This window comes from Bos taurus, chromosome 11, assembly GCF_002263795.3.
Source record: "Bos taurus isolate L1 Dominette 01449 registration number 42190680 breed Hereford chromosome 11, ARS-UCD2.0, whole genome shotgun sequence".
NCBI lineage: Eukaryota > Metazoa > Chordata > Mammalia > Artiodactyla > Bovidae > Bos > Bos taurus.
The window spans coordinates 30,926,005-30,939,024 of NC_037338.1; the positions used below are offsets into that span (position 1 = coordinate 30,926,005).

General features: G+C 37.8%; 1 protein-coding gene across 3 annotated transcripts in view; it reads left to right on the forward strand.

Moving 5' to 3' along the window:
* GTF2A1L (general transcription factor IIA subunit 1 like) overlaps positions 1 to 13,020 on the forward strand; it is a 48,683-nt gene that overhangs the window by 9,321 nt on the left and 26,342 nt on the right. For all 3 annotated transcript variants that reach the window (NM_001080229.1, XM_059891084.1, XM_059891083.1), the window contains 3 exon segments: positions 1,622 to 1,677; positions 4,143 to 4,227; positions 5,259 to 5,578. In NM_001080229.1, the coding sequence (NP_001073698.1) occupies positions 1,622 to 1,677; positions 4,143 to 4,227; positions 5,259 to 5,578 (461 nt within the window).

A 13,020-nucleotide genomic window follows, 5' to 3' on the forward strand; every position in this document is an offset into this window, starting at 1 on the left:
CTCAGTCGTGTCCGACTCTTTGCGACCCCATGGGCTGTAGCGTACCAGGCTCCTCCGTCCATGGGATTTTCCAGGCAAGAGTACTGGAGTGGGTTGCCATTTCCAAGTCTTCCTTAATACAGTATGTGAAAAAAAAATGCCTGCTTAAACATGCAAAAATGTTTTCTATTTCATTAAAGAAAAGAGATGGTCTTCTAACAGTCAGGTTCAAGGAGATACAATGAAACTTGAGATAAGGTTTAAGGTTATATTGGTCAACTAAGATCCTTCTAGTAACTGTTTCTTAGACTGATGTTTAAATAAATTTTATTGAAGCATAGTAGATTGAAAATGTGTTAGTTTCTGCTGTACAACAAAGTGAATCAGTTATAAATATACATATATCCACTCTTTTATAGATGCTTTTCCCATATAGCAGAGAAGGCAATGGCACCCCACTCCAGTACTCTTGCCTGGAAAATCCCATGGACGGAGGAACCTGGTAGGCTGCAGTCCATGGGGTTGCTAAGAGTCGGACACGACTGAGTGACTTCACTTTCACTTTTCACTTTTCCCATATAGGTCATTACAGGGTTTTGAGAAGTTTCCTGTGCTATACAATAGCTCCTTAATAATTACCTATTTTATATGTGGTAATATGTATATGTTATTCCCACTCTCCCAATTTATCCCTCCCCCACCTTCTCCCACCCTAGTAACTGTAAGTTTGTTTTCCCATCTGTGACTGTATTTTGTAAATAAGTTCATTTGTACCATTTTTTTGGATTCCACATATAAATGATATTATATATTTGTTTTTCTCTGTCTGACTTCACTCAGTATGACAATCTCTAGGTTTCCATGTTGCTGCAGATGACATTATTTTGTTCTTTTTTAGACTTATTTTTAAACAATTGCATTTAAAACCATTTGGCCAACCTTCTAGATGTACAATAACCAAAGGGACAGTTAGCATAGGAAATTGGTGCAAATAAAGATAAATGAGATGACAGGTTTAATGCAGGTTGAGTTGGTGTTCTTCTAAGAATTTATTGTCATATTTTTCTTCGCAGTTTACCTGAAGTACTGCAGAGACTTCAGGAGACATGTTCTTTTAGATTTACTCTTAAAACTGTGTATCTGTGTTTGCTTAATTACTTGACTAAAGTACTATAAATAAATTTTCATGAAATAAATGAATTGAAATTTCTTTTGAACCTATTAAAACTTAGAATGGTTTATGGTAGTTTACATTTTTGGTTTTTTTTGCTCAAAGTATAGTTGCTTGGAAAAATGCCATAAAATTACTTTTTTCTGTTATGAAAAGTTGTGATGGAGGTACATTGACTTCCTAAAGACAACCTAGCTGTTTTCTTATGGACTTCTATAGTACAATATACTTGATTGCAATGGGATTTTCTTTTGGTACTTAAAGACTTAGTTGTAAAGTCTTTGTCTGAAATTGTTGGGAAAAGATATGATTAACTATTTTTACCTCACTTGGAATCAGAAAGTATAGAATTTATCATGGTTGAAATGTTAGTGATGGAAAGCATTAAAAAAAATAAGGTATACTTAGAGCAATTTTATTAAATTGGTAAAATCTAATGACTACGTAATATTTATTTTGTTTTCTATACAGCATCATTTGTTATTCCTGCTGGTAGAACTCGTCCCAGTTTTACCGCAGCAGAACTGGTATGTAGCTTATTTAAGATATATTTTTAAAAGAGATGCCCCAGTTTTAGTGAATGGTGGCTGAAGGCTGGGCAGAGATGTAATTTGTAAAACTTTAGTTGAATGAGGAAAGATGTCGTAAGGGATGGGAAGACAAAAATAGCTTCTATAATATAGGTGTTGGAAAAAGTCAGGAGTTTCAGATGTAATATTTTCTCACCAACTTTTCCTATCTTCCAGAGCAGTTGTTAGCATCTGCCAAGACTGTACCTACAAGATTAGGAAATTTCTAAAGTTACATTGTATGGAGTTTTAATACACTGTATAATGTTACATACTTAGTGGTTCCTAAGTAGATGATTTTGATCTGCTGCATTTTCTGACTTTTCCCCCCTAGCGTTGAGGCACATCATAGTTCTTCCTTTTATTTAAGTGGAATATTTTGGTTATTTTTTACCTTTGTATAATAGAGGTCGGTTTTCCCCCTAGGATTTGGGGACAGAAGATAAAATTTAAAACTTACATATAGAAAACTGAGTAGTTTTCAGGTGGGGAAAAATAGAACTCTTTCTCTCTTTTTTTTAAGATGGCTTAGTGGTAAGAAATCCACCTGCGAATGCAGGAAGTGCAGATTCCATCCCTGGATCAGGGACATCCCCTGGGGAAGGAAGTGGCAACCCATTCTAGTATTCTTGACTGGAGAATCCCATAGACAGTGGAGCCTATCGGGCTACAGTCCATGGGGTCGCAGAATTGGACACGACTTAGCAATTAAACAACGACAAAAGATGATATATGATCCACTAACTGTTCTTCATTTTCTTTCAGCCCATGAGTTACCTTTCTGGGGTACAAGACTTTTGTTGTTGCTGTTGTTTAGTCGCTAAGTTGTGTCTGACTCTTTTGCGACTCCTTGGACTGTAGCTCTCCAGGCTCCTCTGTCCTTGGGATTCTCCAGGCAAGAATACTGGAGTGGGTTGCCATTTCCTTCTCCAGGGGATCTACCCAACCTAGGTATAGAACCTGTGTCTCCTGCATTGGCAGGCAGGTGCTTTACAGCTGACTCACTTAGTGGACCATTTATTTCTGTTTCTTCATTAAAAACAAAAATCATAGTCCTTACCACAATTTTTAGAAAGGATGGTGCTGCTTTTGATAGGATACCAGTGAAGAAATATTTCTATCTTTGGAATTCTTGGAAATAAGTTCTCATTAATGATGGGCTTCCCTGGTGGCTCAAATGGTAAAGAATCTGCCTACAGTGCAGGAGACCCAGGTTTGTTCCTTGGGTTGGGAATATCCTCCAGAGAAAGGAATGGCTACTGACTCCAGTACTTGCCTGAAGAATTCAATGGACAGAGGAGATTGGTGGGCTACAGGCCATGGGGTCACAAAGAGTTGGACTTGACTGGAGCAACTAACGCACACATGAAGAGTAAAATCAGATTTAGAAAGTAAAAAGTGATAGGGCCCTACAGGATTGTATCCCAAAGGTAGCTGTTTTAACTGTATGATATATATCCATTTAGACTTCTTCATTAAAGAAAGTTGTATTAATTTTCACAGTAAAAGTAGGATCATTCTCTGGACTATTTCTGTCATTTCTTTTTTCTAAACTTAGTAATATAGATGGCCCTTTTCAATGCCAGGTAAATATTGATTAGCCTTAGTGGATGTGTCACAGTTTAATTAACCAGTCTTTTGTTTATGGACATTTAAATTATTGTTAGTATTTTTCTAATATGGACTTACTTTGGTGATACTTGTAGATAATGTTTTGGTGTGTTTGTGATAATCAGGTAATTGGGATAAATTTCTGGAAGTAGAATTTCTGAGTCAAAGATAATGCATGTTTTTAGTTTTGGTATATACTGCAAAATTGCCGTCCAAAAGGATTGTACCATATATGCTCATATAAGCAGTGGTGTGAGAGAATATGATTTTTATCATATTCTAGCAACACTGGGTAATATTAATCAGTCTTTTAAATTTTTGCATGTCAGATAGGCAAACATATTTCCTTATCTTTTCATTTAGTTTTTAAAAAATTTTAAAACCCTAAGGTCTAATTATTCTAAAATAAAAATGATACACTTTAATCTGCTTTAAAATAATATTAGTGATCAACTTACAGACTAGAGGACTCCTATAAACAACTGTGGTTCTTATATTTGACATCTTGAGGATCAGTACCCATTTTAAAGCTATGCTGTGGGCAGATTTTATGAGTCAGTGTTCATGTTATTTATGAAGACTTACTGACTTCATTGCTAATAGCCATAGGAGGAAATTCCTTTTATTTTTAATGAGATGATCTACATCAAATATTAAAAAGCTGTTTTACTCAAGAGTACTCAGCCCTAATGTTGGGTTACTATTGTCCTGTTGACCTTAATCAGATTTTTTTTGTATCCTCTATGAGATCAGGAAAAAAGTTTCAAGTAAAGCCTCTTTCTAACTTTCGAATGTAAAATTCTCATATCTAGGGCACCTCAAACTCCAGTGCAAGCTTTACTTTTCCTGGTTATCCTATTCATGTACCGGTGGGTGTGACACAGCAGACTGCATCTGGTAAGAGTATAGTCTTACGAATATTTTGTTTTTAGCATTGGTACTGACTTCTGGATATTAACTTCCATGAGTTTAAATTAACTATACCTCAAGTCATTGAAGTTATAGGAACTTTTGATAAGCCTTACTTAAAAGTAATAATAAATAGTAGTTGTTATGAAAGCAAGCTACTGCAAAATACACTAAGCCTCTCTATTAAGACAGGCACTAAGCTTGTCCCCACATTTCACTTCCAGTTCTCTTTCCCAACATTGTATAAGATGCTTTGTGTAGGTTTTCTCTACTTTAAGCTAGTTTCCGGAATTTTTATACACATGTCCCAGCTAGGTCTAATCAGGAAAAACTAAAGATTAGATTTATCAACCTTTGCCTCCTTTCTTATTGGAGATTGTATCAGAATATTTGAAAAATTTGGAGGTTTAACTTGTGTCTGCTTTTCAGAGAACTGTTTCTTTATTTGAAAGAGAATCATACCTATTTTTTTTTTTTTTGGTCATTACAGAGTTTAAGCAAAGTACCTGACTCAGTGTTCAAAAAGTAAATGTCTTTCTTCTTTTTAGTATTATTTTAAGGAAAGAAGGGGAAAATTTGTTAACTTTTGAAATTATTAAATCCTTTTTGGACAGCCTTGTCTTATAGTTGTTCTATGGTATCTTATATCTAAAGTATACATTCTCCATGACTAGGTTTCTTAAAAATCCCAATTTAGGTTATTAACACTGTAATTTATTACACAGTGGGAAAGGCTCATGGAATAAATATTGGTGGCCTGTGTATGTCTCCAAATGTGCCATATAAGCAATAGTGGGAAAAGCCTAAAGTTAAAGCAAGATATATTTAATTTTTTGAAATAAGAGTAATAGATTATTATGGTAGAAGACACACAAAAAAAATCTGGAAAAAAAAACTCCTAGAGATAACCACTGTTAACCTATTGATATATTTCCTCCTGGCCTCCTGTGCATGAGATTGTTTTTTTAAAGGAGATTAGGATTCTGTTATACTTACAGTTTTGTTTTCTCCTTTTAAAGCTCACCTTTATAAAGTCAGTGTACCATTTATGGTGACACAGACTTCTGAAAGAGCAAGTATTCTTCAGCATCCAGTTCAGCAAGTATTTCAGCTGCTTGGGCAGCCGTCAATAATACAGACCAGTATTCCACAATTAAACCCGTGTTTTCTTCAAGCAACTACTGAAAAATCACTGAGAATGGAAACTGTGCTCCAGCAACCTATAGTTCTTCCTTCTGAGACAGTGGATAGGAAACATTTAGAAAACACTACCAGTGATATTCTTGTACCTCCTGGAAATGAGCATAAAACCATATCTGAAGCTTTATTGAATCAGCTGGTAAGCTCTCAGTACATCAGCTTTCCAGGTGGTGTATTTACTCCACAGGTCTCTCAAACAGATTCCATTGTGGAGCCAGTGCTCTGGGTTTCAGCTCGCATGACTCAAAATCTGCATGGGCCCCTTTCCACTAGCCCTCAGGGAGCTCAGCACCAACATGTGCTTGAGGCTCAGCCTAGTGTTCTTAAAAACAGGCTGTGTGGATGTGATTCTGTAAAGCAACCAAGAAATACAGAGGAGCCCAGCAGCCTACCTGTCTCAGAGAAGGTAGTACTGTGTTTAACTTACTGATATTAACAGATAAACAGTAGCCAGTGATTAGATGTCCTGAGTGGCTTTTTTTTTTTCTTCTGTTTTCTCATTATTAGTGTATAGGAATGCAAGGGATTTCTGTGTGTTGATTTTATATCCTGCAACTTTACTATAGTCATTGATTATTTCTAGTAATTTTCTGGTGGAGTCTTTAGGGTTTTCTATGTAGAGGATCATGTCATCTGCAAATAGTGAGAGTTTTACTTCTTCTTTTCCAATTTGGATTCCTTTTATTTCTTTTTCTGCTCTGATTGCTGTGGCCAAAACTTCCAAAACTATGTTGAATAGTAATGCTGAAAGTCGGCACCCTTGTCTTGTTCCTGACTTTAGAGGAAATGCTTTCAATTTTTCACCATTGAGGATAATGTTTGCTGTGGGTTTGTCATATATAGCTTTTATTATGTTGAGGTATGTTCCTTCTATTCCTGCTTTCTGGAGAGTTTTTATCATAAATGGATGTTGAATTTTGTCAAAGGCTTTCTCTGCATCTATTGAGATAATCATATGGTTTTTATTTTTCATTTTGTTAATGTGGTGTATTACATTGATTGATTTGCGGATATTGAAGAATCCTTGCATCCTTGGGATAAAGCCCACTTGGTCATGGTGTATGATCTTTTTAATGTGTTGTTGGATTCTGATTGCTAGAATTTTGTTAAGGATTTTTGCATCTATGTTCATCAGTGATATTGGCCTGTAGTTTTCTTTTTTTGTGGGATCTTTGTCAGGTTTTGGTATTAGGGTGGTGGTGGCCTCATAGAATGAGTTTGGAAGTTTACCTTCCTCTGCAATTTTTTGGACGAGTTTGAGCAGGATAGGTGTTAGCTGTTTTCTAAATTTTTTGGTAGAATTCAGCTGTGAAGCCTTCTGGACCTGGGCTTTTGTTTGCTGGAAGATTCTTGATTACAGTTTCAATTTCCGTGCTTGTGATGGGTCTGTTAAGATTTTCTATTTCTTCCTGGTCCAGTTTTGGGAAGTTGTACTTTTCTAAGAATTTGTCCATTTCTTCCAAGTTGTCCATTTTATTGGCATATAATTGTTGATAGTAGTCTCTTATGATCTTTTGTATTTCTGTGTTGTCTGTTGTGATCTCTCCATTTTCATTTCTAATTTTATTGATTTGATTTTTCCCCCTTTGTTTCTTGATGAGTCTGGCTTGTCAATTTTATTTATCCTTTCAAAGAACCAGCTTTTGGTTTTGTTGATTTTTGCTATGGTCTCTTTTGTTTCTTTTGCATTTATTTCTGCTCTAATTTTTAAGATTTCTTTCCTTCTACTAACCCTGGGATTCTTCATTTCTTCCTTTTCTAGTTGCTTTAGGTGTAGAGTTAGGTTATTTATTTGACTTTTTTCTTGTTTCTTGAGGTGTGCCTGTATTGCTATGAACTTTCCCCTTAGGACTGCTTTTACCGTGTCCCACAGGTTTTGGGTTGTTGTGTTTTCATTTTCATTCGTTTCTATGCAAATTTTGATTTCTTTTTTGATTTCTTCTGTGATTTGTTGGTTATTCAGCAGCGTGTTGTTCAGCCTCCATATGTTGGAATTTTTAATAGTTTTTCTCCTGTAATTGAGATCTAATCTTACTGCATTGTGGTCAGAAAAGATGCTTGGAATGATTTCTATTTTTTTGAATTTACCAAGACTAGCTTTATGGCCCAGGATGTGATCTATCCTGGAGAAGGTTCCATGTGCGCTTGAGAAAAAGGTGAAATTCATTGTTTTGGGATGAAATGTCCTATAGCTATCAATTAGGTCTAACTGGTCTATTGTATCATTTAAAGTTTGTGTTTCCTTGTTAATTTTCTGTTTAGTTGATCTATCCATAGGTGTGAGTGGGGTATTAAAGTCTCCCACTATTATTGTGTTATTGTTAATTTCTCCTTTCATACTTGTTAGCATTTGTCTTACATACTGTGGTGCTCCCATGTTGGGTGCATATATATTTATAATTGTTATATCTTCTTCTTGGATTGATCCTTTGATCATTATGTAGTGACCTTCTTTGTCTCTTTTCACAGCCTTTGTTTTAAAGTCTAATTTATCTGATACGAGTATTGTGACTCCTGCTTTCTTTTGGTCCCTATTTGCATGGAAAATCTTTTTCCAGCCCTTCACTTTCAGTCTGTATGTGTCCCCTGTTTTGAGGTGGGTCTCTTGTAGACAACATATGTAGGGGTCTTGTTTTTGTATCCATTCAGCCAGTCTTTGTCTTTTGGTTGGGGAATTCAACCCATTTACGTTTAAGGTAATTACTGATAAGTATGATCCCGTTGCCATTTACTTTATTGTTTTGGGTTCGAGTTTATACACCATTTTTGTGTTTCCTGTCTAGAGAATATCCTTTAGTATTTGTTGGAGAGCTGGTTTGGTGGTGCAGAATTCTCTCAGCTTTTGCTTGTCTGAAAAGCTTTTGATTTCTCCTTCATACTTAAATGAGATCCTTGCTGGGTACAATAATCTGGGCTGTAGGTTATTTTCTTTCATCATTTTAAGTATGTCTTGCCATTCCCTCCTGGCTTGAAGAGTTTCTATTGAAAGATCAGCTGTTATCCTTATGGGAATTCCCTTGTGTGTTATTTGTTGTTTTTCCCTTGCTGCTTTTAATATTTGTTCTTTGTGTTTGATCTTTGTTAATTTGATTAATATGTGTCTTGGGGTGTTTCTCCTTGGGTTTATCCTGTTTGGGACTCTCTGGGTTTCTTGGACTTGGGTGATTATTTCCTTCCCCATTTTAGGGAAGTTTTCAACTATTATCTCCTCAAGTATTTTCTCATGGTCTTTCTTTTTGTCTTCTTCTTCTGGAACCCCTATGATTCAAATGTTGTAGCGTTTAATATTGTCCTGGAGGTCTCTGAGATTGTCCTCATTTCTTTTAATTCGTTTTTCTTTTATCCTCTCTGATTCATTTATTTCTACCATTCTATCTACTAATTCACTAATCCTATCTTCTACCTCTGTTATTCTACTATTTGTTGCCTCCAGAGTGTTTTTAATTTCATTTATTGCATTATTCATTATATATTGACTCTTTTTTATTTCTTCTAGGTCCTTGTTAAACCTTTCTTGCATCTTCTCAATCCTTGTCTCCAGGCTATTTATCTGTGATTCCATTTTAATTTCAAGATTTTGGATCAATTTCACTATCATTATTTGGAATTCTTTATCAGGTAGATTCCCTATCTCTTCCTCTTTTGTTTGGTTTGGTGGGCATTTATCCTGTTCCTTTATCTGCTGGGTATTCCTCTGTCTCTTCATCTTGTTTAAATTGCTGAGTTTGGGAGTCCTTTCTGTATTCTGGCAGTTTGTGGGGTTCTCTTTATTGTGGCGTTTCCTCGCTGTGTGTGGGTTTGTACAGGTGGCTTGTCAAGGTTTCCTGGTTAGGGAAGCTTGTGTTGTTGTTGTGGTGGGTGGAGCTGTGTTTCTTCTCTTTGTTCAGTCGCACTGTGGGGAGGGAGGGAGGGATGCTGCAAACAAATGACACTGGCGTGCGCCCGCAATGCCTCAGCCACACTGGGTCTGCCCCCGCTCACGGCGCGTGTAGCCTCCCTGCCCACACTGCTCGGGCTCTAGGTTGTTCCGCCGGGAACAATCCGAGGCTGGCCCTGGGTTGCATGCACCTCCCAGGTCCAAGCCGCTCAGGTTCAGGCACTCAGGTAGTCCTCAGAGGCGCAGACTCAGTTGGGCCTGCGTTTTGTGCTCTTCCCAGGTCCGAGCAGCTCAGGTGATGAGGTGTTTGGCGAGCGCCAATGCTGCGACTTATCGCCTCCCCGCCACTCGGTTATCTGGGTGTAAAACCGGTGCACCTTCTCAGGCAGATGTTGACCGTTCAGACCCCCAATAAATTTTAGTTAGCAAAGAAGCCAGTTTTATAGATAATGTCTCTCTGGGGCTGCGATTGCCCCCCTCCGGCTCTGGCTGCCTGTCACCGGAGGGGGAAGGTCCGCAGCCGGCTATCTCTGTTCAGTTCTTTGCTCCGTGCGCGGGCTGGCGGTGTCCTAGGTTAGGGCCGGCTTTTCGCATGGTAGATATCCCACAGTCTGGTTTGCTAGCCCAAATTATTTCGCTCAGATAGTGCTCAGGGTATTCAGGCCAGACTCCCACTCTCAGCGATGCAGCCCACGCCGCGCCTCCCTGCCCAGCCCCCGCTTGCTAATGGCGGATGCAGGCATCTGCATTGCTTCTCCGCTGGGGGAGTTACCGTAGGGCTCGCAATCTGCGAGTTTTAATTGTTTGTTTATTTTTTCTCCCTGTTATGTTACCCTCTGTGCTTCCAAAGCTCGGCACGGATTCGGCAGTGAGAAGGTTTCCTGGTGTTTGGAAACTTCTCTCTTTTTAAGACTCCCTTCCCGGGACGGAACTCCGTCCCTCCCTCTTTTGTCTCTTTTATTGTCTTTAATATTTTTTCCTACCTCCTTTCAAAGAGTTGGGTTGCTTTTCTGGGTGCCTGATGTCCCCTGCCGGCATTCAGAAGTTGTTTTGTGGAATTTACTCGACGTTTAAATGCTCTTTTGATGAATTTGTGGGGGAGAAAGTGTTTTCCCCGTCCTACTCCTCCGCCATCTTGGCGCCTCCCTCTGGCTTTTTTTTTAACCTGTAACATTATTCAAAAGTATGCTTTGCTTTTTCGTTTAGAAGATTGTTTCTTTATTTTCTTTAAACACACCTATCAGTTTTTAAAAGTATTCATGCTCAACATTTCTAAACTTTTAGTTTTCATGAATGAATTAGAATATTTCTTTGAAGAAAATGCATTTGTTTTAAGCTTCCCTGGTGGCTCAACTGGTAAAGAATCTGCCCGCAGTGCGGGAGATCTGGGTTCGATCCCTGGTTTGGGAAGATCCCCTGGAGAAGTGAACGGCTACCCACTCTAGTATTCTGACCTGGAGAATTCCATGGACTGCATAATCCATGGGGTCACAAAGAGCTGGACACAACTGAGCAACCTTCACTTTTCAATCTGTTTTATGTTTCCCTTACATTGTGAGGATTGTTTTTGTGTGCAGATAAAGTTTAAGATTCAGAAGTGCATCCTAGTAATTAAATGAGTATTTTGAGGTAATTCATTAAATGTTCAAAAGAGATCCAAAGTCTTATTTCTTGTTCTACCTTTGTGCTTAGTCACTCTGTTCTACATAATTTTCCTAAATTTCCATATGAAAGTTTTCTCTGCAAGAGGAAGTATCTTTCTGGTAGATATTTTGTTTCTCTGATAAAATACTAATTTCTTTTGGAATTCAAACCACTAAAAAATAGCTCCTAATTAACTTTCCATATTAAAAATAGGTTCACATTACTAATTCATAGTGATTGCAGAAAGATTCATGGAGAATTTTGCATGGTAAAATTAAAAAATCTTGTGTTATTTTTTTTTTATGTATGCATTTTATTTATTTTTTTTCTTTCTTTATTTTTTTTTTCAACTTTACAATATTGTATTAGTTTTGCCAAATATCGAAATGAATCCGCCACAGGTATACCCGCGTTCCCCATCCTGAACCCTCCTCCCTCCTCCCTCCCCTACCCTTCCTCTGGGTCGTCCCAGTGCACCAGCCCCAAGCATCCAGTACCGTGCATCGAACCTGGACTGGCGACTCATTTCATACATGATATTATACATGTTTCAATGCTATTCTCCCAAATCTCCCCACCCTCTCCCTCTCCCACAGAGTCCATAAGACTGATCTATACATTGGTGTCTCTTTTGCTGTCTCGTACACAGGGTTATTGTTACCATCTTTCTAAATTCCATATATATGTGTTAGTATACTGTATTGGTGTTTTTCTTTCTGGCTTACTTCACTCTGTATAATAGGTTCCAGTTTTATCCATCTCATTAGAACTGATTCAAATGTATTCTTTTTAATGGCTGAGTAATACTCCATTGTGTATATGTACCACAGCTTTCTTATCCGTTCATCTGCTGATGGGCATCTAGGTTGCTTCCATGTCCTGGCTATTATAAACAGTGCTGCGATGAACATTGGGGTACACGTGTCTCTTTCCCTTCTGGTTTCCTCAGTGTGTATGCCCAGCAGTGGGATTGCTGGATCATAAGGCAGTTCTATTTCCAGTTTTTTAAGGAATCTCCACACTGTTCTCCATAGTGGCTGTACTAGTTTGCATTCCCACCAACAGTGTAAGAGAGTTCCCTTTTCTCCACACCCTCTCCAGCATTTATTGCTTGTAGACTTTTGGATCTCAGCCATTCTGACTGGTGTGAAATGGTACCTCATAGTGGTTTTGATTTGCATTTCTCTGATAATGAGTGATGTTGAGCATCTTTTCATGTGTTTGTTAGCCATCTGTATGTCTTCTTTGGAGAAATGTCTATTTAGTTCTTTGGCCCATTTTTTGATTGGGTCATTTATTTTTCTGGAGTTGAGCTGTAGGAGTTGCTTGTATATTTTTGAGATTAGTTGTTTGTCAGTTGCTTCATTTGCTATTATTTTCTCCCATTCTGAAGGCTGCCTTTTCACCTTGCTAATAGTTTCCTTTGTTGTGCAGAAGCTTTTAAGTTTAATTAGGTCCCATTTGTTTATTTTTGCTTTTATTTCTAATATTCTGGGAGGTGGGTCATAGAGGATCCTGCTGTGATGTATGTCAGAGAGTGTTTTGCCTATGTTCTCCTCTAGGAGTTTTATAGTTTCTGGTCTTACATTGAGATCTTTAATCCATTTTGAGTTTATTTTTGTGTAAGGTGTTAGAAAGTGTTCTAGTTTCATCCTTTTACAAGTGGTTTGTGTTATTTTTTTACAAATGTAAAATGTCTTACAGCTAACTCCACTTATACAATTTAGTGACATATGACAAATAATTGAAAACTTGTGTCTCTGACTAATGATTTAGTAGTCCTTTAGAAATGCTGTACAAATCTGTAGCAATATAGTAGTTAACTGCAACCTTAATACTTTTCTAGATAAAAGGGAAGGGTATAGTATAAAGTTTACTATGAAAGAGAAAGTCACTCAGTCATGTCTGACTCTTTGCGACCCCATGGACTGTAGCCTGCCAGACTCCTTTGTCCATGGAATTCTCCAGGCAAGAATATTGGAGTGGGTTCAGTTCAGTTCAGTTCAGTCGCTCAGTCGTGTCCGACTCTTTGCGACCCCATGAATCACAGCACACTAGGC